This window comes from Dicentrarchus labrax, unplaced genomic scaffold, assembly GCF_905237075.1.
Source record: "Dicentrarchus labrax unplaced genomic scaffold, dlabrax2021, whole genome shotgun sequence".
NCBI classification, from domain to species: Eukaryota; Metazoa; Chordata; class Actinopteri; family Moronidae; genus Dicentrarchus; species Dicentrarchus labrax.
Genome location: NW_026136703.1, coordinates 6,398,728 through 6,424,915, shown reverse-complemented (window position 1 = coordinate 6,424,915; position 26,188 = coordinate 6,398,728). Strand labels below are relative to the sequence as shown.

Here is a 26,188-nt window from a genome sequence, read left to right as displayed (position 1 = left end):
CCCCATTTCATCCCAGCTCTTGACCCTTACCTGCTCACAATCTGATTTTGTGTGATAATTAATAACATACTGGTGTCCTGATTCAAAACCCACAAACATCATAGAATTGTTTGAGGGAAACTCTGAAACAAACTGAAGGGTTTAGGAGGAAGGACTTGGATAAAACCTTGGGAAAGTAATAAACGTGTAGAAATTGCTGAAATAACAATTCATTTTTACTTGGTCATTATTGGTTTCCTTCATTCTCCTCTAGTCGTGAGACTCATAAAATAGCAGTATTTTATGTGGCTGAGGGCCAAGAGGACAAACACTCCATACTAACCAACACAGCGGGCAGCCAAGCTTATGAAGACTTTGTCTCTGGACTGGGATGGGAGGTAAGAACTAATTAATTTAAGTAATCTTAAATGTTCTGACATTGTCTTCTTTAGAAATTCAAATTGCATGTTTATCTTTAAATTGTTTCTTTTAATGTAAATACAATTTACTCCATCTGATCTGATCTTCAACTAATATTTGATTCATTATCATATCATTTGTGATTTAACTGTTAAAAGATAAGAAAAGTGACTTACTGGTGTTAGCAGCACAAAATGTTCCTAGAAACAATTTTTCCTGATGTCTTTTCTTTTTAATATGTCATCTTGATGTGCTGGTTAAAGAGTTAAAACTGCAGCTTGTTTTTTTTATTATTATTGTAGGCTTCAAGGCAGTAAAAAGCTAGAAAGGGGGTTAATATTTTGTATCCTGTATGTCATCATATGTGTCTGCGTTTGTCCCATAGGTGGACCTCACTACTCACTGTGGCTTCATGGGAGGTCTCCAGAGGAATCGCAGTACGGGCCAAACTACGCCTTACTACGCCACCTCCACTACTGAGGTCATTTATCACGTCTCAACCCGCATGCCCCATGACCAGGACCACAACCTCACCAAGAAGGTAACACAAACCTATCTAACTGGTCACTTGTCATCTGGGGTTTTTTCTTTAGCCTCTTCTGTCCAGCTAATGGAAGGGAACCTAATTGCGTGTTTGTTGCTGGGGGAATTTGAACAACTCTCAAGCAAATCTCAAAATTCTGAAATGTCACTTTGTGTGACAGTTGGATGGAAACATACCTTCTACCTGTCAAGAATTCTGCATCTGTCTGTCCCATTATCTACTGTATTCTACTTTGAAACTGCAGTCGAGTATGCGGTGAGAGTAAGTAATTAGTGATAATAAGCATACTTATTGTTGTTGCCCTAATTTCACTCCTTTTATTTAATGAGGCGAGATGTGCAGTGAGAGGAGAGGAGGAGGAGGAAAAATCCTCTGTAATCCTCGTCACCCTTCTCCATTCCCTTTTGATTCCTCCTTCTTTTCTTCCTTCCGAATCTCTTTCTTTGCCCGGAATGACACTGCAAATGTGCAAAGGTTGCTGCGCACGCACGCACACACACACACACACACACACACACACACACACACACACACACACACACACACACACACACACACACAGCGTCTCCAATGATTCTTAGTAGTAATCATGTCTGTGTTTGTGTGTCGTGTGGGCCTGTATCAGTGTCTAGGCAGGCAGGTTTATTGTGTGTCTGTTTGTGTGTGTGTGTGTGTGTGTATGTGTGTGTGCACACCTGTCAACCCCCAGGCACTGGGTGCTCTGCACATGGCCATAATGTCCCTTTAATCAGATCATACTTCCTGCTTCTCGGCCTATCACGTCGCTGCAGGCTCCTGATTGGATTATCAGCGCCTGGTCCGACACCATCCGTCTCCCTGATCAGCTGATGGCCCCATCAAACACGCATACTCGCATACACACACACACGCACACACACACTATAAACCTGTTTAACTTGACACAAACACACATCCACTAAGGGCTTTATTCACATCAGTCTGCACAAATAACCACACAACTATAAATTTGTGTTAATGTTGGACACAGAAGCACTCACACACGCAGGTTTACAAACACATACACTCACAGTTTGACAAATGTGTCCACAAAGAGAGGTTAAACTGACAGACTTACACATGTCCATACTGGCAGGCATTTATCGTCCATCCTTCTGCCCCACACACACACACACACACACACACATTAGCCCATTGTAGGGCATTTGTCCAGTTTCCACTCTTTGCTGTGTGCTCTGCTCTCTCTCATACCAAATCTGCTTGAAACATGAAACATGATTAAAAGGATTAAAACTGCATTACACCAACTGATTGTGGCATCAGAGATGACATCACTCTGATCGTTTTAAAATATTGATAAGGCTCAGAGAAGCACATCAGACAGCAAGACTCCTATTTGCCTTATTATACTGTGCCACCTAATTGTTCTGACACCCAAAAATACAGCTCAAAGGTCATAATTCAAACTCTCCAAATGCGATAATGGCAGAGCCGTGAGTTGTGTGTCTTACTGACACTTTGAATTGCAAGCTCCGCCAGAGGGAAGTGCCTCTGAAAGATTTATTTTAATTAGAACTGGATAAATACATTTTTATTCTTCATGTGTTTTCCAAACTCTACCTAATATATCAGTAGTCAAAAAAATATCAGGCTAATTAAACCTATAACTCAAATTTTAAATTCAAGTAGTCATTATGGCAAGTGGGTGAAGTCACTTTCCAAACATGATGAATGTAAATCATGCAGTCCCACAGGCCTCCATATTAATTAATTCATCCTCAGGCTTATATGAGAATTGAGTGAGATGTAACAAACAAAATTACATTTCATTATACTGTTGCATTGTGTGATGAAATGTGGACATCTTTTTGGGTCAACAAATCCCTTCCGTTTATGCAGACAAATTATACTTCTTCAAAAAATCTTGACAGAGGACAAAATGCACAACTGATTCCAGTTCAAACACACATTTAGAAGGAAATATCTATAATGTGTTTGTCTCAGGGCCAAGGCCAAGAGCTGCAGAGACGTCTGTGTGGGGTTGTTTGTGTGTGTTTTGGCAGACATCAAGGTTAATGACAGAGCTGTCACCAGCTCTGACTGTAGCCCACCAAGTGAATATGAAACACACACACACACACACACACACACACACACACACACACACAAAACACACACACACACACACACACACACACACACACACACAGAGAGAGAGAGAGCACAGAATCACACCACATCAGACTTGATCCCATCTGTCTTCCAGCCCATACTCCATCTTTCCGGAGCTTCACTCCGTCTTCGTGTCCACTCTCCATCTTCACACACTCACTCCATCACCCCCAAGGCCACCTATAGCACATTCACACACAAAATCAAAAGCCTTGGGTTTATGATGGATACAGCCCATCTACCGTCTGTGTGTGTGTGTGGTTGGCTGTGGTTGGCATTGACTTAGTTTGTGTTGTTTATGCTTCAAGAAAGAAAAATGTGAGATGTTTATTCTGTTTTGATTCTAGGATTCATTTCTCTTTTCTGTTCCTTCCTTTTCCAACTTGTCTCCCCCTCCCCCTCCAGCTTAGACACCTGGGTAATGACGAGGTCCACATTGTTTGGTCGGAACATTCCAGAGACTACCGCCGAGGGATCATCCCCACTGAGTTTGGAGACGTGCTAATCGTCATCTACCCCATGAAGAACCACATGTACTCCATCCATATACTCAAAAAACCAGAGGTGCAAACAATCTTCAGAATTTTCATATTGGACTCAAACTGGCAGTTGTCAATATTTTGTGCAGTTATTAAGTATCTCTGCATTTCATTGTTTCCTCGGAATCCTTTAAACTCATCATTAACACCCAGGAAGATAATCAAATCTCCCTCTGGGCTAATCAGTAATAATTGTACATATCACCTGTTGTGGAAGTGTAATTGTAGTGTGAATCATCGGCCAATCAGTGTAATTTAGCCACAGCTCTATTGGTCGCAAACTATTGGATTGCTATTTATCAAAGTTTATGCAAGTATTCCTGGTCCCCGGAAGATAAGTCCTTCTGACTTTTTCTCTAGTGCCACCATGAGACATTTATGGTTTTTCAGTGAAATGTTAGTTTGCAGAACTGACATTTTTTTCAGCTTCAGCTGTACTTCATGTATAGTGCTAATTAGAACTGAAGTAAGTGAAAACACAGAATTGTGAGCATGTTAGCAGGATAACATTATCATTTAGCTCAAAGCACAAGTGAGACAAATTAGTCTTGTGAATTTGGTCAAGAGTCAGTTATTAGGGTCAAAGCATGTAATAAACAGAAGAACAAATATAGAGAGACCAATCAGTCATCCAAATTAAACAGTTTAAAGTGACATAGTGGAGGGAATCATGTCATAATGTTTGAATCCTTATATTCTATGGATATTAAATGGGAATAAAATGGTACGTGTACGGTGTTTTGCTACCAGACTATACAGATATGCATCCAAATTGACCAACAATCCTAGAGAGAGTCTTGCCCAGAGTCTTGCTGCTCTGGCTAATGTATCAGTCTAAAACACACAGACGTTAATACCACAGCACTGATAGCATAATTCTATTTCAAACAAGACCTAACACAATAAAATGCTGCTTTTTCTGTATGACATAGATACCACAGCACTAATAACATAACCTTATTCTGTGTCATTCATTCTACAAGCTAAAATATTGAATTATCATGAATCCAAAAACAAGTTAGATAAGATATTCTCTGTGTTGTCGTCCTGAAAGCACTGTATTCAGTCACAGAGTGCATGGCTCAGAGACCTGGTCTCCAAATAAATTCAATAAAATGCCTGACATTATTCTCTTTGGTGGATTCCACAAGCAAAGTATGGAATTAAATCAGAAAGCCATAGCCTGAATCTGATAGTACATGGTTATAAAGAACTGTCATGTCAGTCATTACATTGAGAGATGTATGTCTTCCATAGGCTTCTATAGACAGTAAGTTCATTATTAACTATAAAAAGAAAAAAATAGTCATTTCTTTTTCCTGCCTTAAAGCCCGTTTCACTGCTTGTCTTTGTGTCTGTAGGTGCCATTCTTTGGTCCGCTGTTTGATGGTGCTTTAGTGGACATGAAGATTTTGCCCACCATGGTGAGAGCCACAGCTATCAACGCCAGTCGAGCTCTCAAGTCCCTCATTCCCCTATATCAGAACTTGTATCCTTTGAAAACCCTACTCTGAATATGCATAAACAGGATTAGAAGCCAAAGGTAGGTCACAGAAGACATTGTTTTGTTCATTGCCTTTGTGTCTAACTGGCTACCATGGTCAGCTCTTTAAAAGTTAGTTGTTTGCAGGCTCCCTTTAGCTACTTGAACTTGCTGGAATATAGTATCTGCAACATTGTGTCGACTGTTGAAATCCTTGCACGTGTGAGCAAGTATGCTGGTTATCACTCAGCTCAAGTGTTAAGAATAGCAAATCAATGTCCAGTGGTGTTGGGCTTTCAGAATATAAGTGCTAGTGTGATAGAGCTGTATTTAGTTGGCTCAGAAGTGCCATATATCAAGTGTGTGAGTTTGTCGTGCACGGCCGAGCAGACAAAGTTGTGATACACAGTTGGCGTGTGTACATCTGTGTGCATCTGTGTGTGCAGGAGAGAAAGAGAAACAGACAGACAGGTGTGCATACAGTTTGTCTGCTTGATCCGATGCGATGGTAGTTTAGGTTGGAAGAAGCCCAGCGGTCAATACTTATCGATGACTCTCCTCTCTAACGCTGTTTCTAAACGAGGGGCTTTGCTCTCTGGTCTTGCACACAGACACACACACACACTCAAATACAGACATGTGTCCACACTCATACACACACTAACAAACAGGGACAGAGGATGACACTCACATGGACACAAGCCCCTCAGAGGAACAGCAGTCTACAAACACACACACACACACACCATTGTGAGGTGACAGTGTCCCCTGTTGAGGCAAGCTGAGCTACTGACTGATCATTGGAATTTCTTCTAAGCAGCACTTAAAGCAATTTGATCCCCTAATGATACTGCCTTCCTGTCTCCCTGCTTGTCTGTCTGTTGTTTTCGTCTTTCCCTTCATTTCCCTTGTATCCAAATAAGTTCCATTTATTTGCATTGCAAGGTTTAGGATTCTGACTGCGATTGTTCATTGTATGAATTCTGGGTGAGTGCCAGAAGCAGTGCTTTAGCAAGGACACAGTAGAGTCATCTGGAGCATTTGGAGATCAGGTTATTACACCTGCAAAGTCATCTGTAACCTGGGATCACGTATGGCATACTAAGAAATTGTGTGGGGGGGGTTTTGTGTGTGTGTGTGTGGGGGGGGTTTGTGTGTGTGTGTTTGTATTTTATACTGCTTCCAAGATCATAAAAATATTGCTCCAAAACACCTTTGGTGGTAAGGAAAAAAACAAGGTAAAAGAAGAGACGGTCAGTAAATAAACAGCAGAAACGTTCATGTCTTTGGGACCATTTTAGTTTGAAAGCAGCTCCTTATGTTGTGCTAGCCACTGGGCTTCAAAATGAAGCCAGCAAATAGAGCAAGATCTGTAATTTGCAATCACAGCCTCTGCTAGCTCAGCTATCCCAAAGCACATGTGATAGCTGTTTACAAAGCTTGATAGCTGCCAGTGACATACCAGTACCATAGCAATATTTTATGCCTTATATCTAGAAGGGCAAGACCTTTCAAAAACGGTTAGGTCCCTCCCGTCAAGAATATGGTGGCATCCGTAACAATTAGCCACGCAACTAAAATTGCCAGGACAAACAATAGCATACACACTGTGGATAAACAGGTAAAAACTTGCTAGCCTACTGTAATAAACCTACAATAAACCCCCACGTTATCACACCCAATCTGTTATTCTTAGATTACATTGATATTTTCATTTTTGAAAAGCCATTTTATCCTGTTATTCCCTGTGTATCTTATCTTAATTCTCCACCTGCTATCCTGCCTCCTTCCTCTGGTCTTTTTCTTTGTCCTTGTCTGTTTTGTCCCTCATCCCTTTCTCCCATCTCTCCTTCACTGTGCTCTATCTCACTTTACTCTCCACTTGCTTCTTGTCCTTCATCTCTAAGTTCTCTTTCTTCCCCTCCGTCCAACCTTTCCTCTCCAATTTTTCTGATGCTAGCCAAGGAGGGAGCAGGAGCACGGGGGGAGGTGGAGTTTGAAGAAGCCATTTTGCTCTGCCATGTCCACCCAGCGAGACAGAGACTTTAGAGATTGTTAGGACCAGTGTGGGACTGTAGCTCGTAGCTAACACCCCCCGACCCCATTGTGTTTTTGTGTGTGTGTGCGTGCTTTTTGTGTGACTCCAGCAATCCTGTGCGAGTGTGCAGACATGTAGACATCCTTGCAATTGTGGGGGCTTTTTGCCTACTTTTTTGTGAGGCTGTGTGTGTGTGTGTGTGTGTGTGTGTGTGTGTGTGTGTGTGTGTGTGTGTGTGTGTGTGTGTGTGTGTGTGTGTGTGTGTGTGTGTGTGTGTGTGTGTGTGTGTGTGTGTGTGTGTGTGTGTGTGTGTGTGTGTGAGATGATGTGCACTTGTCTGATGACACACATGTGTGGCGCATGCTCGTTTTGAGGTGTTTGTGTGTGTCTGCGAGTGTCCTGGTGTGTATTGATTGGTGGTAGCAGCAGGTCGATGTCTCTGACAGGCTGAATTACAGTAATCAGTCATTATTGACTCCCCATCTCTCTGCTACACACACCTCTCTGCTCTCTCCTCTCCCCTTCTGTCTCTCCTTTTCTCCCTCCCTACTATGCCCTCTACTCCACTCACTCCTCCTTTCTTTCTTTTTCTCTCGCTCTTCTATTTCTCTAGTTCAGCATCTATGTCTTAACATCCATCTAGGTCTTGTTGGTGCATCATTTCTCTATCTCCCTCGCTAATTCTGTCTCTGTATTATCTCTCGTCTCTCTTAACTCCCTTATCTCATTGCATTTGTTTCTCCTCCTATCTCTGTTATATGTTCTTCTTTTTCAGATTTCTTTACTTTTCAGTCTTCATTCAGCTTTATTTTAACTCTCCCATCTTTCCTGTTTATTCTCATTGTCCTCTGAAATCCTGAAAAATGTTTTAGCTTATAAGAGTAAATTAATGTTTAGGACAACAGATGATAATAGGGGTGTAAGAAAATATTAATAATACACTTAGTATGGCAATATTGTGGTTTTTTAAAATAATAATTTACATACAAAGATCCATAGGAGTGGTCCATTTTGTGTGTAATCTATGTTGAGGCATTTGACACTAAGACTCAAAAGCTCAGATTGCACAAAAAGTAGTATAATATTGGACTGTGATAAATGCAAAAGCAGATCCCACTGCTCTGATTGTTTAAAATTTACTTTTTAAATGCATACAGTGGTGTCTTCTTTATGATATGACGTTTTTCTGAAATTTAGATTAAGAAATTGCAATATATTGCAATATATTTCATCGTAACCCTTGTATTGTGATATGTACAGTATTGCCAGGTTCTTGCCAATACACAACCCTACATGGTCAGGTAGTACAATACAATGCACTACAATTTCAGTGAAAGGTCAGAGTGCTTTGTAAGGTGTATTGCATCTGAAACTAAAATTGTCAAGTTTGTTATCTGGCGCCATAACCACTGAATTTAAAAAAACAGAAAGACATGAAGTACAGGAGCAGTGACCAAGGTACAGCCTTATAGATAAATACAATGCATAGCTTTTACTTTTTTGTTTTCAAATAGGATCAGACATTCCTGGACATTAGTGCACATGCTGCACTTGAGGGTTAGATGCCCTTGTCTGCCCCTGAAGTGCCTCATCAAGCTCTGTGTCATCGGTTTTTCAGTGCTGCATTGTAACATCAAGTATCCTTGCAGAGGGGCTGACACAGAAGCAAATGAAGGAAGAAAGATGGAACGAAGGCTGGCAGGGCTAAGTGTGTCAGTGGTTAACTGGCATTTTTCTCTCCTTTCTTTTCCTGTCTCTCTCTCTGTCTGTCTTCCCTCCCTCCCTCTCTTTCAGTCCCCTGGCCCTCAGGGCGGTCCATCTGCCTTCTCTCTCTCTCTGATCTTTCATTCACCATGACTAGAGCCATCCAACAGCACACACACGCATACACTACCAGTGCCAGGCTGCTGGGGCAGCTGTGTGTAAGCACAGCTCTATCTCACATATCAGCTCATTGCAGCAAGAAATGCAATCCAAGACTCCCCAACACACACACACACACACACACACACACACACACACACACACACACACACACCTCATAGCCCTCACCATTTTCACGTCACAATGAAATGCAACACACACTGAGCTTTAAAACTTCTCTATCCTCTGATGACTCGTACACACAACGGCAAATCTTTGGTCAATGTAGAGAAAGATGGATTCCTCCTGTAGCCCACCACAGTGAAATCAATCCCTCTGAACTTATAGACTAGACCAGAGGAAAGTAAGGAGCAGACTGCTGAGTGATATATTGGTGTCACTACTCCCTAAGCGACAGCTCCTGAAGCTATTGCTGCGTACAGATCATATCAGGGAAATGGAGAATTCCAACTTTGTACCTCAAAAAGTGCAAAATAGTGGCTCTTAAAGGGGAATTTGAAACACTCATCCCCGATTGATCCAGTAAGACAAGAAAAACTAACATGATGTCAACATGGCAACGAACAATAATGTCAAAATACAAAATTTAAGCTGAATCTTTAATAGTTTCAGTGCATGTTTAAGGAATAAGACTTATTACTAAGGCACATTTTACTCCAGTTTGAGTAAGGGTTGCTAAAAACTATGTCAGTCTGTTATAGGAAAATGCTATAGACTTGTGAGCCATTTTCATAGCTGCAACAGAAAGGAAAACAAAAAGTAAAGGAAGTCAAGAATTGGTCGTTGTTGTCTTTTGATAGAATTTGATAACAATTGGAAAAGTATTGAATAGTGTCATCCCAATCCTTCGAAGCAGAGATGATAACATAATAGGCTAATTATAGGAAGTTAATGACTTCATTAAATAAGCATCAGGCAAAAAAAATGTCTAAATTGGACCACGACATTTACAACCGAACTGGGGAGCAATAATAAATCAAATAATTTGATTGAAATTGGTCCTTTCAAACATTATATATACAACATACAAATAGTTCGCTTGGCATGTGTCTCTGCCAAAGAAGTATAATGTCCACATTAAAATCCTAAAAAAAAAAACATCTACTCCTACGTTACTGTAAAGACCATTCTCAGTGGACGTGCACTGATGGATCACACTGTAGAAGTTGCATACTGGACCAGGACTGATTTCAAATTATGGTCATAGGTCCAGCCCCCTAAAATCTGATTTTCAATGAGCTCAGAGAAACTTTTCACTTTCAGCAGATGAATGTGAGAACATCCTTCTAGTGTCAAACTCATACAGCATTCAAACAGCACACTGTAGGAACAAGAAGAAACACAGATTTTTGAGTGGAGGGGGACTTAAAATGCTGCAGCGATTCAGTTCTTTATTGATGTGACCATACATCTATTTAAAAGTTGTTAAGTAAAATTTGAGCTTACCAACTTGAAGTTGAGTCAGAGTTTTCGAGTTCTCTAAACAGAGCCACTGTGGACAGGTCAAGCACTTTGGCCAAGATTCACCTCGCTAGATCTCCTACAATCTGATAACACTGTGTGGGAGAGAGAGACTGATTGAGAGACGTGCGTGTGTGTGTGTGTGTGTGTGTGTGTGTGTGTGTGTGTGTGTGTGTGTGTGTGTGTGTGTGTGTGTGTGTGTGTGTGTGTGTGTGTGTGTGTGTGTGTGTGTGTGTGTGTGTGTGTGTGTGTGTGTGTGTGTGTGTGTGTGTGTGTGTGTGTAAGAGCAAGCTGTGGCCGTCCTCCATCTGCTCCTCTGTGATTGTGGTTCTAGGGAACAATGTTGGAGAGACACTAAGCTGCTACATACACACGCACAAGTTCCAGCAAGTGTGTGTATGTGTGCATGAATTTTCAAATGTATACATCATCACTCCATTCACACTTGTGCATTTCGTGGTGTTTATGTTGCATGTGTATATATTTCCCTCTCCGGATTAGAGCTATTGTTTGTGTGTGTGAGTGTGGGACATCCCCTCTAGTTGTTGATTGGCAGAGATAGCTGCACTGAGGCTGGGGTCAGCATATGCATTTCCCTCTCTTTCACACTCTGTTCCCAGTGAAATGATGGCAGCTCTGGGCATGTAGCGCTATTATCCCCCATATCCACACACACACACACACACACACACACACACACACACACACACACACACACACACACACTCACCAAGAGCAGCCAAACGCCTAGCGGCCTGCCTGCCTTCTCTTTGCCAGCTCCCACAATAGAGCCTATTGTCCCAGTGAGGCTACAATCTGCGAGTGTGTGACAAGGAGTGTGTGTTCCTCACCATGGTAGAAAGGTGAGGGCAAAACCTTACAAATTGAAGACATTTTGTTATTGCTGATGCTGAAATGTGGTCATGTTATCCTTAACCTCCCCTGAGCCCCACTACAATAATCAGCCAAGGAAGAAGCACTTTGTTTGACATAAAAGAAAGCTGCTGCCTGTCTTCAGGTTGCATCCTGCAATATTTAAAGGAATTATGCAATTAAGAAATCAGACACTAATTACAACTTCTGATGCAGTAGCTTTGAAATCTCCTTGAAATTTCAAATTCCATAGCTTTTTTTTTTTTTAAATTAGAAAATAATGAAGAAGCATGAAGATTTAAGACTACTAAGGAGGAAATTGTCAGCACATTGAAGTGAGAAAGCCTCTGCATATTGTAAAATATGGATGAATATAAATTTATTTTACCCATCTGTTCCTCTTTGAAAACACAACGTTGTACAAGCAGCTAAAAAGCACCACACGTTGAGTGGTATCTGATGCTTTAGGATACAATTAGGATTAGGTTAAGGGTTTGTGTGTTGGGGGTTAAGGGTAAGGAAATGAATACAAGTCTCCGTGTGTGAATGCATGCAGAGGGGGGGAGGTGATTGTGGTTAATTGTTTCCCATCGGGTAGATAGAGGAAATGAAAAGAAAAGGGTGAAGAGGAGGGGTCACGGCTAATCTCTTCCACTTCTCCTTGGGGAAATGTGTGTGTGTGTGTGTGTGTGTGTGTGTGTGTGTCTGTGTGTCTGTGTGTTTCAGGAATCAGGATCTCAGCCTGTTTCACAAGCACATTTTAGCGCTATTATTTTCTTTACACATTGATGTATAATGAAATTATACAGATGTTACAGTTAGAGTGAGTGAACTGTAATTCAAAGATAATCCTCATAATAGCTGCATAGCATTCACCTTCTCGGCTGAATTAACAAAAGTGAATTTAAGGTCTTTTTACTCATTTTTTTCCCCTTCATCTCTTTCTTTTTGGGTTTACAGTTAAGCAGGTGTGTGAGGGCTGAAACGCTGCTATGGTGTATGGTTGGACAGAAAACCTGCTGATTACGCCTTGATTAACCAGAACCTGCTGAGAAGTTAAACTATAGAATCACCAGAACAGTTCACTGCATTGACAAAAAGTGTGTTAATATGTTTTTCTGTTTACATTTCCCATAGACGTGCATCTTACCAAGAAATATTCTTGATACAGCAAATCTTTAGACACTGCCTTAATATATCTTACACAAGCAAAAAAACTCGGATGTTTCAAACTCGGATACATGTCTATTTCAGGCATTCGCCGCCACCCACACATAGATGTCTCACTGGCACAGTCCATAGATAAGTCTGAGACCTGAATTATGAAAAGGAAAAAAGGCAAATTGCTGCTTTCTCATGTTTTGTCATGTTTTTTTTAGGGGGGTCTAATTTCCGAAATATATGATTCATGTAATGGCTGAGTGTGTCTCTGTGTGTGTGTTTGTGTGCACGCTTGTGCCTTGTCACAGAGAGCTGTGCAGACACATGAGTTGAAGCCATCAGTGGTTTGATCACATCTTGTTGGAGCAGACCCCCCTCTGACTGGTAAACAAGCTAATCTGTAGTGTGTGTGTGTGTGTATGTGTGTAACTGTGAATGCACTTTGTGGCGGGGTGTGTGAATGTAAGTATTCTTATGTGACAAGGTGTTTAAAATTCAGGGTGGGATGTCACGGATGACCGAGACCACGAGAGAGTGCAGCACGGCAAACTGTGTCACAGGCTCTAACAGGCGTCTTCAATTTGGCCTTAAAAAGACAGAAAGAAGACCGCTTGATAGCCGAACGGTCACAGCACTTGCTGCAACCGTTGTCGGTTCAATTCCGGCCTCCTTTGTTGCATGTCATACCCCTCTCTCTCCCCCACTTCCTGTCTGCCTCTTTGCTGTCTCTATCCAAGAAAGGCAAACATTTCCAAAAAACACAACCTTTTATTTTAAAAGAGAGAGAGGGAGAGAGAGAGAGAATGGTCTTCACACGCTGTGAGTGGGGCTGTTAATCAATAATTGATGATTAACCACTGTTTGAAATTGTATTAGAAGTAAAAACATAGTAACCTACAGCTAATACGTGCCAAGTGTGGTGTTTAAACCTTTTCTCCACATTATTGGGCACAAGTAATCTATACATATAGGATGCTGCAACTACCAGTAATAATTATTTTCATTATTGCTGAATCTACTGATTGTTTACTCAATTAATAATTTTATCTGTAAGATGTCATAGAATCGTGACATCTTCATTTCTCCAACCAATAGTCTGAACCCCAAAAATATTGAGTTTATTATCATATCAGATCAGGAGAAGTAGCAAATCATCCCATTTAAGAAGCTGGAACTGATTCGATTTACTACACAGTTGATCAATAATTTGAGCTCAAATATATATGTTCTGTTTTATTAAATCTTCCTACCATGCGCTATAGCTCTGATTATCTTTTTAAATACATTTTTGAGCCTTTTCTTATTTTTACTTGTCCCAAGTTATCTTAAGTGTTAAAAGCTATTGTAGACCACATATAGAAAGTGGATGTAAATGGGACGTAAATTGTCCTCAACTTTGAATTTAACATTTGTACAAAACACCAGGGATGTCAGGAAATGCATTTTTTAGTGTCACCTCTCATATCCATAAGAAGAATTCATATGTGTGTGTGTGTGTGTGTGTGTGTGTGTGTGTGTGTGTGTGTGTGTGTGTGTGTGTGTGTGTGTGTGTGTGTGTGTGTGTGTGCATATGGGTGTATGCATGTGTGGAGGATGAATATTGCTGTTGGAGCCTGCAGATAAAACAGGATCCATCTCCTTAATCAAAGAATTATTATTATGGCCTCTGTGACGTTCACCAACACCCAAGCTCTGTGTGTGTGTGTGTGTGTGTGTGTGTGTGTGTGTGTGTGTGTGTGTGTGTGTGTGTGTGTGTGTGTGTGTGTGTGTGTGTGTGTGTGTGTGTGTGTGTGTGTGTGTGTGTGTGTGTGTGTGTCCGTCCGTTAAATAAAGCTTGTAATTGCGCTGGCAGCTTTAGGGCTCCCCAGTGGTGACAGGGAGGAGGGTGACGGTCTGTGTGTGCCTGTGTGTGTGAGAGATTGTGTGTGTATGTATGTATGCGCACACACACACATGTCAAAGGGTGAAATAGTGGGGTGACAAGGGGCCAATTAATGTATCACGTCTGTTTTTCTCTTCGGTCTCTGTTTCTGCATTGGGTTAAAGAGCAGATGAATAGAGGTAAATACGATTGTGGAAGTGTGTGTGTGTAGTTTCCGTGCACATGGGCCCCTAACAATAAGTAGTGCATTAGACCAACCTATCTCTGTCCTCATCTTTTGGCGTACGTGGACACACACACACTCTTAATGAAATCACAAAGCCTCCATATCATTGCTATCACAGAAAGATATAAACCCATTAGCTTGTTCCTTTGGGCATGGACACACACACACGCAGACACGCACAGGTTTATCATTACACGCTGTAAAGCTTTTCCAATTGTATTATCCCTCTGATGTCCTTCTCTCTGTTGTCTGTTCCAATGCCTGGGGTGGAGAGGACAGATAGGGTGGGTGTGTGTGTTTGTGTGTGTGAGATGCAGAGTGAGATACAGTGTGTTTATGTGTGTTTCTGAGGAGAGGTATCTTGTAGACGAGCTCTAGAAAATGGACAGAAGTTGTTTGGTTGCACTTTTTAATAACATTTTGTACCTACTTTCAGAATAGATGTTAAAGTTTCACCATTAATTATTTATCCATAAAATGTAAACTTTTCATATCGCACAAAGTTGTTGCTACAAAAGGATAGATTGTCTTGCTTCACAGTGATAGAGAGACTGCTGATTCACTCAACTGAATTATTGTGTGTTTTGTTTGACCAAAGGAAACAATTCATAAAAACTTCAAGGGAAAAATCTGAATATCAGTAAGTGAATACAGTCCAGACAAAGCTGGAGCCATCAGTCTTGGCTCCTCTAGCTCTCTTATCGCTTTGGTGTATTTCAGTATAAAGCAGACCAGCTTTTAAACATCATGATCTGTCTACGTTTGAGTGACGAGATGCCATTTGGAGCCACGTGCAGAGTTGTCTTGTCTTGTGTGTTCTCTGGTTCCTGGTTCCCTGTTTTCACCTGTAATGCTAAAGTGTTTGTTGAAGTGATGTTGTGTCACTGTAATACAAATAAAGTAAAGATTTAGTACTTTAATACTGACTTCAGTACTGGCTAAGGATACGCATGTATCCTGTGTAGCCAGGTGTAGCTTATTTGGCTCTGCCATAGAGCTCCATTGCTAGTAAAACTATCAAAACACTGAACCACATTGTATCGAGTGACATGTTCCTTTATTAATATAAACATGTGAACTGTAGTTTATCTTGACTTAGTCTAGCATACACCGTCCTTCTGCCGTAAATTTCAAGCAGTCATTCACAGTTGAAAACAGTTCTGATACCATTTTTTCTGTCCCAATACTGATTCCGATAGCTGAACTTTTAGTATCAGCTGATAGAGTACTGATCCGATATAAGTTGACTTTGTTGGTTTGGGTTGGTTTGATTGATAAAGGTTAGGGTAAGAATATCAGGGTAAGCCAATCAGAGTCGGAGTGTGGCGAGTTATGGCTTCACCATCCTGGGGCAAAAAATAGCAAACCACACACTGCTGGCAAGTAACAGGGTCCCATTTTGGGGCTAATAAATTAGGTGGTATTGGATCAGCGCAGACACGCATGCTCACCAATACCTGCATTTTAGCCAGTATCTGAAAAATAGTTCCCAACTAATGCACTACTTTTGCATTTTTGAGTAATGTTTATTAAAAACTACAGTGCTTAGTTGTTTCATAGGTTTACATAGTCTCTTAAAAAATGTATATGTATAGATTTGTAATGCATCTTCAGTAGGAACCAGTGGGTTTGGGGCTGTGTGCAGCAGACAGGTTAGGGGAGTCAGAAAGTACTGACGATTAAATAATGCCAGCCTTATTCTTTAAGTTATGTGTTTTTTTAAAGTATCTGTTCACCAATGAACTGTAGCTGTTAATACTTTTTCCGACTGCTCAGTTCTTCTCAAGCCAAAATGTTAAACACTTCCTGCATATCAGTGGAATGTCTTACAGAGAGGTTTTAAACTTCTGTAATATTCATCAGCAGTACTGTTAATGAATTATAAGGTCAAACCTACATGGGTTTCTTTTGTTTGTTTTAAATAATAACTGATGACACCAAGGCCGGTGATATTGAGAGCTAAGTTAGGCATCATCTGCTTCACTGCTTCACCAAGCAGCTCTGCAGGATATTGATCGGCACTCTCACCAGCATTGTAGCTGCTGTCATTGAAGCCATTTTTAGACTATAAGTACAATGTCCATACATGTCAGTGACATTAACTTGTGTCCGTATATACACTTCTGGGATTCCACTGCTCTGTATTTGCATTCAGAGATCCTGCTATGGAAATTTTGAGACATATTCTGTTGTGGTTTTACTGTTTTCTACCCTAATGTCCTGTTTCAGTGAAAGCAGTACTGTGTTTTCCTTTTTTATAAGCCACGTTTTGGTCAGTTCATGCTGAAAAAAGTTAGGTTTGACACCAAAACCACTTTAAAAAGCTCTGTATTTAGTGGAAATGTAGTTCGTAAGGCAGCCTGTGCCACTAGTAGACGTTCTCTTACACACAATTCAAACCGACAGTTTTTTCATTTAAATTTTTCATTTTAAAATATTTTATTAACCGTAAATTAAAACAGTATTGACATACTAAGTTAAGCTATTTTGATCTAAGGCTGTCAAAATCAGCAGGGTTCAACACTCTCAGTAGGCCATACACATTCACATGCACAGTTACAGATATACAGTATATTCACACCATATGCTACGTACACACACACAATCCTACATACAAACATCGGCCCACACACATCCCAGCGGTGGGCTCAGCTCCTAATGCGCTAACAAGCTCCCTTTTTCCTCCCCTCACCTCCTCTCCTCCTCCAGTCTCCACCAGTCTCAAGTGATCGCAGGAGTCGAACACCGCCACAATGAACTGCGCTGCGGGAGAGAGAGGGAGAGAAAAGGGCTGAAATGGAGAGAGAGAGAGAGGGAGAAAGAGCTAGAGAAGGCACAAACACTTTACTCTCTCCTCTCTTTTCAGCCACGCACAAGAAAATGAGTTTCTGACTCGACACAAAAGAGCCTTTTTATCCACCTCCTCTATCCCTTTATCTTTCTCCTGTCTGCCTTTCTCTGCTCTGCTTTCTCCCTTTTCTCCCTCACCAGTCTTATTCCCTCTTTCTCCCTTATAATTTTCCCTCTTTCTTTCCTTTTTACTCCGAAAAGAGAGATATTTTTCTGCTAATGACTTAATAAGAGGAGCCATCTGAAATTCAATTACAGTAGATTTCATAGTGACTACTGCCATGTGGATGGAGGGAGGGATGGTTGGATGGAGGCAGAGATGTGTGTTTATTTTCTTTGACCTCTCACTGGTTTCTGCTTTTTAATAGTGATATTAATTTCATGCAGAGATGCCTCACAAAATGCAAATGCACAAAACAAGATTAAAATTAGGAAACCAAGTTTAGCAAAGTACAGGACCACAGTGGGACAATAACAATAAAGAAAACACTGCTGCTAAATGTCACCTAAATGGTAAATGGACTGCAGTTGTATAGCACCTTTCAAGTCTTTCGACCACTCAAAGCACCTTACACTACATTTCACACACGCACACACACATGTGGCAGAGGCTCCCATGCTCATCAGAAACAGAAACTAAGCACATTCATGCGCTGATGGCACAGCATCAGGAGTAAATTGGGGTTCAGGGTATTGCTCAAGGACACTTGGACATGGAGCTGGAGGAGCCGCTGACCCACTGAGCCACAGCCACCCACCCAGTCTTTCTGAGGTCAAGGTCAAGAATGAACTTTCAGCCTCAAATAAATAAAATATTTGGGAGCTGTAAAACAATAAAATAAAAGTCTGAAAGATGTGGAGGTGACATTACTTCAAAATAAAAGCCAGTACAGAAAGAAAGAAAGAAAGAAAGAAAGAAAGAAAAAAAGAAAGAAAGACAGACAGAAAGAAAGAAAGGAAAATGGCTTTTTGAAAATGCCAATTGTGCTAGCCAGTTACTATAGCATGCACTATATTTACCCTCCGCCATTTTATTTTAGTGTCTGAAGTGTAGAATTAATGTACTCTATGGCGCCCTGAAAGAGTCCCACAATGGAACAATAAAAGTAGTGTCCATGGTGTCTCTGCTAACAATTTCACAATGCAGTGTGTCACATTTCATAGATGCAAAAATTAGTGAACAACATCATGTTCATCATGATGTCTCAAATCTAAATTTACTAGTTACTACTACTTCTCCTGTTAGCTTTGTTGCACGTTTGAACGGGACAATTCACACTGGTGTCATATGCCTTTTTCACAGGAGACATTTTGACATGTCACAGTAGGAATAGCACAGGCGTTACTAATAACATCAACGACAGCTCTGTCCCAGTGCACAGTAGAAGAAATTCAGCCACCATTAATTTTCTTATTAGCACCTGTGCTTTTCCTATGGTAACATAACATATAATTGAAAAAGGGCCTATTGTTATTAGTATGGTGACATAATGTAATTCCCAACTGCAACCTGGCAAGAGTAGGCACATTTTCCAGATACAAAGGTGATATTACTGCTCATGTGATGGTTTTGCATCGGGAGTGCATCCATCTCTCTGCTGATGTTGCCTCTTCCCCAGTGGGGAGCCAGTGTTTGTGACACAGTGACATAAGGCCGAAGGCAGAACGCCACGCTGAGAGTAAGAAAGAGAGAGGGAGGGAGATATAAAGGAGGCAGACGGAAAAAGAGTGAAGAAAAAGAAGTAAAAGTGATGTTGCTGTCATTTATCTCAGCAGTGGTACCCATGTCTGTGTATTTATTTCTCTTTCTTTTCCTCGTTCTTTCTTTCAGTTTCCCCCTGCCTGTGTCAACTTCTTTTCTTTTCTTCAGGTGTCCTTTAAATCTTTTGACCTTCTCAGAAATCACGGAACAGCTGCCTTTTTTTTTTTTTGTCATTTAAAATCCCTGCGGATTCTGTGTACTCCTCTGCGGCTTCGTACAAGCACACAAAAAATGAACATGACATAAAGATAATGATGTGTTGTTTGCAGGGATATAGTTTGTGTTCCTAATTGCATTCCATCCACACATCTCTCCCCCTTACACACACACACACACACACACACGTACACTTTCATTCACCAGAGGGGGAAGTGCGATGCAGGGGAGCGGGATGCAGGAAAAGGCAAACGGCGAGATCACATGGAGACTCGTTAGCTTGATGCTCCGCATGTGACTGCTGCTCATGTCTCAGCTCTCTCCAGGAGACAGACACGCACTCACACACCGCATCTTGTTGGTGTTACTTAAATATCCTCCTTCCCGTCTCACCTGCTGTCCTCCCCTCTCACCTCCTCTGTGACTCACTGCAGGATTCTCACCCGTCTTCCTCTTCTTCACCCTCGCTATTTCCTCCTCGTCTTTTTACAAGTTCTCCTCCTCCCTCAGCGCCTCGCTTTCTTTGCACCTCTAACCTCCATCCTTCCCTCCCTCCCACCGCTGTTCCCTGTCTGACTACACCCACCCCCCCCTTCATTTCCATGCCTTTGTCAGTAAGTTAAGGGAGGGTTTGAAAAGTCTTTTTTAAACAATAACTGCTATTTTTAGATCTTCTAAGTCCTTGAAGTTCCTGTGAAATCAAGTATGGTTAATTTCAGTAAAATGTTGAAACTGCGTCATCTGTCCAAAAGTTTATTTAAGTTTCTTTGTCTCTGCTTTGCCAGCTTATTCCACTCATCCCCCCTCCATCTCTACCCTCCTCCTTCCTCTTTAATTCTGCCAGTGCAGTCTGTCCCTCCACTTTAAAGGAGCCATATTGTTGTTATTATCATTGTCTCTAACTGGATCAGTTACCATTAGACCTGAATCTTTCTCCTTCTGAGGCCCATAGACCAGCTCTCTAACCCAATAGAAAACCCATGGGCGCTATTACAGATGGCTGACCCATTCACAACGCAGCCACACACACACACACACACACACACACACACACACACTCTCTGAGGTACAAACACACAGATTTCATTCTGAAGATTCATTGGCCTAATCCCATCACACACTCAAACAGCGACACGTGCACTTACATACACACATTGTGCCTGTTCACAACCAATCTTATCAAATACAGACACACACACATACACACTCTGCTCTCATTGAAAAACCTCGGTTATTGGAGCTCACTGAGCAAATGGTAATACTATTGGGAGATGATGGGACTGAGTTGTGTGTGTGTGTGTGTGTGTGTGTGTGTGTGTGTGTGTGTGTGTGTCCTAGAGACTGTAAAGGCTGCATATGGCTGTCATTATGGTTGGATGTATGAGTAGGACTAAGGAAGAGAGGGTAAATGTCATTCTATCAATGAGGTTATCTCTAATAGATGGACAGTTGAAGTCCTGGTTTCCATTTACTCCGCTCTCTGCTGAATCCCTGCGCCTCTCTCTTTGAATCTATTGCTGAAGGCTGTAATAGTAAGTGATAAAAGGCCTTTGGTTTCCTTTTCTTTCTTTCTTTCTTTCTTTCTTTCTTTTTTTTTGGCTGCAGAGCATTGTCAATAGATTCAGATGAAACACTGGGTGTATGGAGTTAACTGGCCTGTGTTACAAACTGTTTTTATCTAAGTAATGCTGTTCAGTTTCCTTACGGTTTGTTATTTTATTTTCTGTTACTGTTTTTTGTCCTCTGTCTTCTATTTTCAAATATTTATTTATTATGAATTTATTAGCGGGGTTCTGAATTTTACAGACTTAAACTGTCTTGAATATGAATTTGACAGGTCTTAGAAATTGATTTGGATTAATGAAGGTAATGTTTTTTGCTTTTTTCTGTCTCGTTTTTTAAAAAAAAAAAAATTGTATTGATCATGCTACACAAACTACAAAACAAAACCAACATGGAATCAATACCGATTTTCCTTCATATCCTAAGTGCTTTTTTTGCCAATATGGACATGAAATAGGTCTTAGATTGTGTTCATAATGGTCCTAAAAAGTCTTAAATTTAATCTGCTGAAACCTGCAGAGACCCTAGTATTTAGAGAGTAAGCGATGCTGCAATTGCAGACTGTTTGGTAGATTAACAAAAGCAGAAGGAGCAACTTTAAAGTATGAATAACACCTATGTCACAACTGAGTGAGCTTCTTTGTAAAAACACCACAACTTTAAAACAGTGCACAGTCATTTAGTCTCCATGAAGTTGATTGATTTAACAAAAATGGCACAAATCTGACTTTTAGTCCCTACTATGGATCCTACATTTCCCATAATACAACTGGATAGTCTTTTAGTAGACCCTCCCTGTCTGGTAAACACAGACGTCTCCACACCTCCAGTTTGTAACACAGTCTTGCTGTTATTAATTGGTTGTCTCCAAGCCTACACCGAGATAACCCTGATGACATCACTATGACATCATCAGATGCCCTTTTACTTTCTCATATTAACCTTGTTGATATGTTTCTGGTTGTATTTTTGGCCGTGTCTTTTTATATGGTGGGTAAATGTTTAATTTCTTCCACCACATTCTTTTTACTCCTCTCGTTCGGTTGGTATTTGTGTCTTCTTTTTTTTTGTCGTTTGACCTTGACCTTTGACCTCAGCTACGAGGAGCGAGCCCGATACCTAGAAACCATTGTACAGCACCACCAAGAACCGACCACATTTGAGGATTACGCAGCTCGAGTCTACAGTCCTGCACCCTGCACACACCTCCCCTCTGACACAGGTAAGACACAACCTTTGGCTCTGTGTGATATCCAGTAACCAAACCAGTATCTTACCGCACCAACAGCTACACCTGTCAGTCAAAATCTCGATGGCAGCCTTTGAGGGGACTGGTGACAAACTTGCAAACTGCTCGTTAACCAGTTAAATCTGGACGCACATTTTCCTGCTATTACTAGTCCCTTACAGCAAATCTGTCTTCAGAAGACGAAGTAATATTACAACATATATTATGGAGAAATGAAATGTGAAAATATTTTGAACTAGAGTGCTGCCACACATTCAAACACACACTGGCAGCTCATAGTCTGATTCACAGTCTTGTTTCCGACGAGTCCTGTTTTCTGTCCAAAGCTGTGCTCAGCCTTCTTCTGTCTCCAGAGCGTCTCTGAGGAATTAGCTGACATCTGATCAGCCGTAGAGATGCCAGGCATGCACATGGGCGTCATATTCTAATGTATGACTCTCATATGTATCCTGTTAAGACGGATACTAATCATTTATGCCTGTAATGTGTCCCATTAGGTGTAATATAAAGTAGTGTAACTGTCCTTTGACTCACACATAACCAAATTATTTAACATAGTAGTTATTTACAATAATTTGATTCTGCAGCTCAGCCACACAACTTCTTTATAAAAAGGTATTATATATGAATCATAAAGGAACACTGTGTGATGTAGGCCTACATTAGTCACACATCACTACTGTAACAGTTTGAAGATATACAGTAAAGATATTTTACATTGTTAACTGGTCAAGCAGAGGTATGACTGTGAGTGTTTGTCTAAATATGTGTATAATTATTGTTTTTCTCAGCCAACTGCTCCTCATCTCTCCAGCTATTGTGTCAACAATATTAATAATTATACAATAACAATAAATCTGCTTTGAGGCTGAATAACATAAAACACAATCTGAGATGCGATCATTTCACCTTAATGTTTGTTCAGGATGTTGTATAATGTCTGAAGTAGTATATTGCTCTTTATTGGGTCGTCAGTGTGTGTTGTTCAGCCCCAAATGTCATTTCAGAACACAGGATCAAAAAGCTGTTTAGATAATATAATAAGATATTAGGGCTTCTCATGGCCGCTCTCTTCAGCACTTGCACTCCTCAGTTTGCCTCATATATTAGTCCTAATTCGTGTTTAAATCCTAATTTCAGATTTCAGATTGTGTATTTCACTAAATCTGGACATATAATCCTGTGCTCTGAAATAAACCTTGCTCAAATTAATACAGCCCCCCCCCTCTCTCTTTCTCTCTGTCTCTCTCTCTCTCTATCTCTCTCTGTCTGTCTGTCTGTCTCTCTCTCTCTCTCACTCTCTCTTTGTCTCTGTCTGTCTCTCTCTCTCTATCTCTCTCTGTCTGTCTGTCTGTCTGTCTCTCTCTCTCTCACTCTCTCTTTGTCTCTGTCTGTGTCTCTCTCTCTCTCTCTCTCTCTCTCTCTCTCTCTCCCTCTCCCCCCCCCCCATATTAACTTACAAGTTCCCCTCCCTTAACAGCACAATGATCAAACATTCTTCTCTCTTTCTGTTTTTTTTTTTTTTTTTACCTATTTTGTTCATTTACTCTTTTTTTATTATTATTTTTTTTTATTTGCTTTACCCTGTTTTATTTATTTTTTTATTTTGTTTTGTGGGTTTTTTTCTTTTTATTTCTTCTTTTTCTTTTTGTCCCCCCCCACCCCCCATTCCTTTAGATCGTAATGTCTCACTTGCCTATAGCTAAAAGGTAAGCCTGGTCACATGATTGACATGCCCCGTTCTGACTGGCTCTTCCTGTTGACATTTCAGCCTAACCTTTGCTCTCCTCCAATTCCTACACCATATTGTGCTTTCTCAGTTTTTCTGTCTGTTTTCTCCTCTGTGTTTTTACAGTTTAAGCAGGTCTGCATGTGTTCTCTACTATTTAAAAGGAAGTGTCATTTTCAGCTCCTCTGTGTGTGTAGTTCGGTATGACTAATTATGTTTGCTAGTTAACACAGTGTGTAGTAACAGCGCTTAAGATAATTGATCCTAGCTCTTGTTCTTATTTGTTATTAGACTATGATAACTGATCCATGAGTAGTGGACCTGTTGAATGGATCTAACTCTGCTCTTTTTAATGCTTTAATTATGTTAATCCTTCATTACCTGATGGCCACTTGGGGGCAGCAGAAAATCTGATATATTATCACCTTATACGGGTGTTATGGTGACAAACCGTAGCCTGTTTAAACATCTAGCAGAGCAACTTTAGCATTCATTTATTTATATTGAATATTTTATATTTACTGTGCTTTTAGCTCTGTATTGGTCTCCTCCAGCTTCTGAGGTAATATCTGCTAAATGCTCCACTTTGTTCACCTGGAAAGTTTTACAAAAACAGCTGCCTGCCTTCATCTGGAAATAAAGCTGATGAGAGCAGTGAGATCCGAGATACAATCCGTTGTCGATGACGTGAGATCTATTGCAAGCCTACAGGAACTGCACTGGGCTTTAAAGCCAATTTGACATAGTGGTAACGACAACATCACATGCCCCACGGACCCCAAAATACTTTTTCCCATGAACTTTGTGAAATAAAGGTCTGTAAAACAGTTAATGTGTGAGCGCCACAACCCCCTGACAATTAAATTATCTTATCCCCATTCAAGTTAATACGAAGTTAGCCGGCAGAAGTTTGTGCATACTTTATGGGCAACTGAGCAACTTTTCATAGGGACTTTCTGTGATCTGTTGTTAATATAAAAAACGTTGATTAGTGCAGCTTTAAGCTCAGTACCCACAACCACCCACAGCTAAAGGGTGTATACAATAACTAAAAACATATGAACTCTATTACATATTTAAGAAAACCTTAAAGAATGAAAGCATCAACAAACATTAAGTAATCCTTAATCCTATTTATTCAGTATAAAAAAACAACAGCACATTACAGCTTTGAGAGTTGTAAGGCTAACTGATTCACAAATTATTTTTTTTAGCATAGTTTTTAGTCATTTACACCCTCCTCCTCGTGCACGTTGACAGGCTTTTATGCTTGTCTGACTGACTCAGGAGGAATAGTAGTAGTAGTAAATAGTGATTTTAATAAGGTAATCCAGCTGAAGATTGCCTTATTAAAACAGCTGTTTAACATCGTACGTGACTTTCATTCCTTAAGCACACTTGAGCTGCTTCATACCAAACTACACTGAAAGTGAGACATCCTTTTTATAACAATGTGAGATTTCGGCTCTTTTGTGTGTTCACTCACTCAGTAATTTTCCTGTTTGTTCTGTTAACCTGCGATGTCACGCTGACCTGGTGAAACTTTACCTCTTACCTTTTGTATGCTCCTCTCTTCCTGGTTTTGATATGATGTAGTGCTGTAGCGCTGTGCACACACACACACACACACACACACACACACACACACACACACACACACACACACTCTGACACTGACACTAAAATGGGTAAGCATATGTAACATAGACCCACACACTGTCTGAATGTATAACTTTAAACTAACAAGTTCTCTTTCTTCTTCACTACAGTTGTTTGTATTGATATATTTAAGTATCTAGTATATAAGTATGTTAGTGGTGGGGACAAGCAAAATGAAGCATAATGACGATGCATTTCAGATGTTTTCACCGTGTATGCGTACATGTTGTGTGCAGTGTTTGTTTGTTTGTGTGTTATTTCTTTCCATTCTGTCTGTTGAATGTATTGAACTGTTTTTCTCTTTACATGTGTGGCAACTTCTTATTCTTTGTTTTTATTCATTATTTCTATTTTCTTTCTTTTCTCTGACCAACCCTCCTGCACTCTCCTGAACTGCTCCTTCGTGGTCTTTCCTCTTTTATACCCTTGTCTTCCTTTCTTTTTTCCTTCCATCTTCTCACCTCTTTCCGCTCTCCTTGCCTTTCCTCTCCTCTCCCTTTGTTTCCTCTCCTCTCCTCTCTTCTCCTTTTATTTTGTTACCTTTTCTCCTCTCCTCTCCTCTCCTCTCCTCTCCTCTCC

General features: G+C 40.6%; 1 protein-coding gene across 6 annotated transcripts in view; it reads left to right on the top strand.

The window, feature by feature from the left end:
• The window catches only part of ralgapa1 (Ral GTPase activating protein catalytic subunit alpha 1), a 66,601-nt gene that overhangs the window by 35,645 nt on the left and 4,768 nt on the right, over positions 1-26,188 (top strand). For 5 of the 6 annotated variants that reach the window (XM_051381046.1, XM_051381055.1, XM_051381073.1 and 2 more), the window contains 5 exons: positions 254-377; positions 785-940; positions 3,500-3,658; positions 4,995-5,122; positions 22,070-22,194. In XM_051381046.1, the coding sequence (XP_051237006.1) occupies positions 254-377; positions 785-940; positions 3,500-3,658; positions 4,995-5,122; positions 22,070-22,194 (692 nt within the window). Of the gene's footprint in view, positions 1-253; positions 378-784; positions 941-3,499; positions 3,659-4,994; positions 5,123-22,069; positions 22,195-23,898; positions 23,931-26,188 lie in introns of all 6 variants that reach the window. The other variant, XM_051381063.1, reaches the window with a different exon arrangement.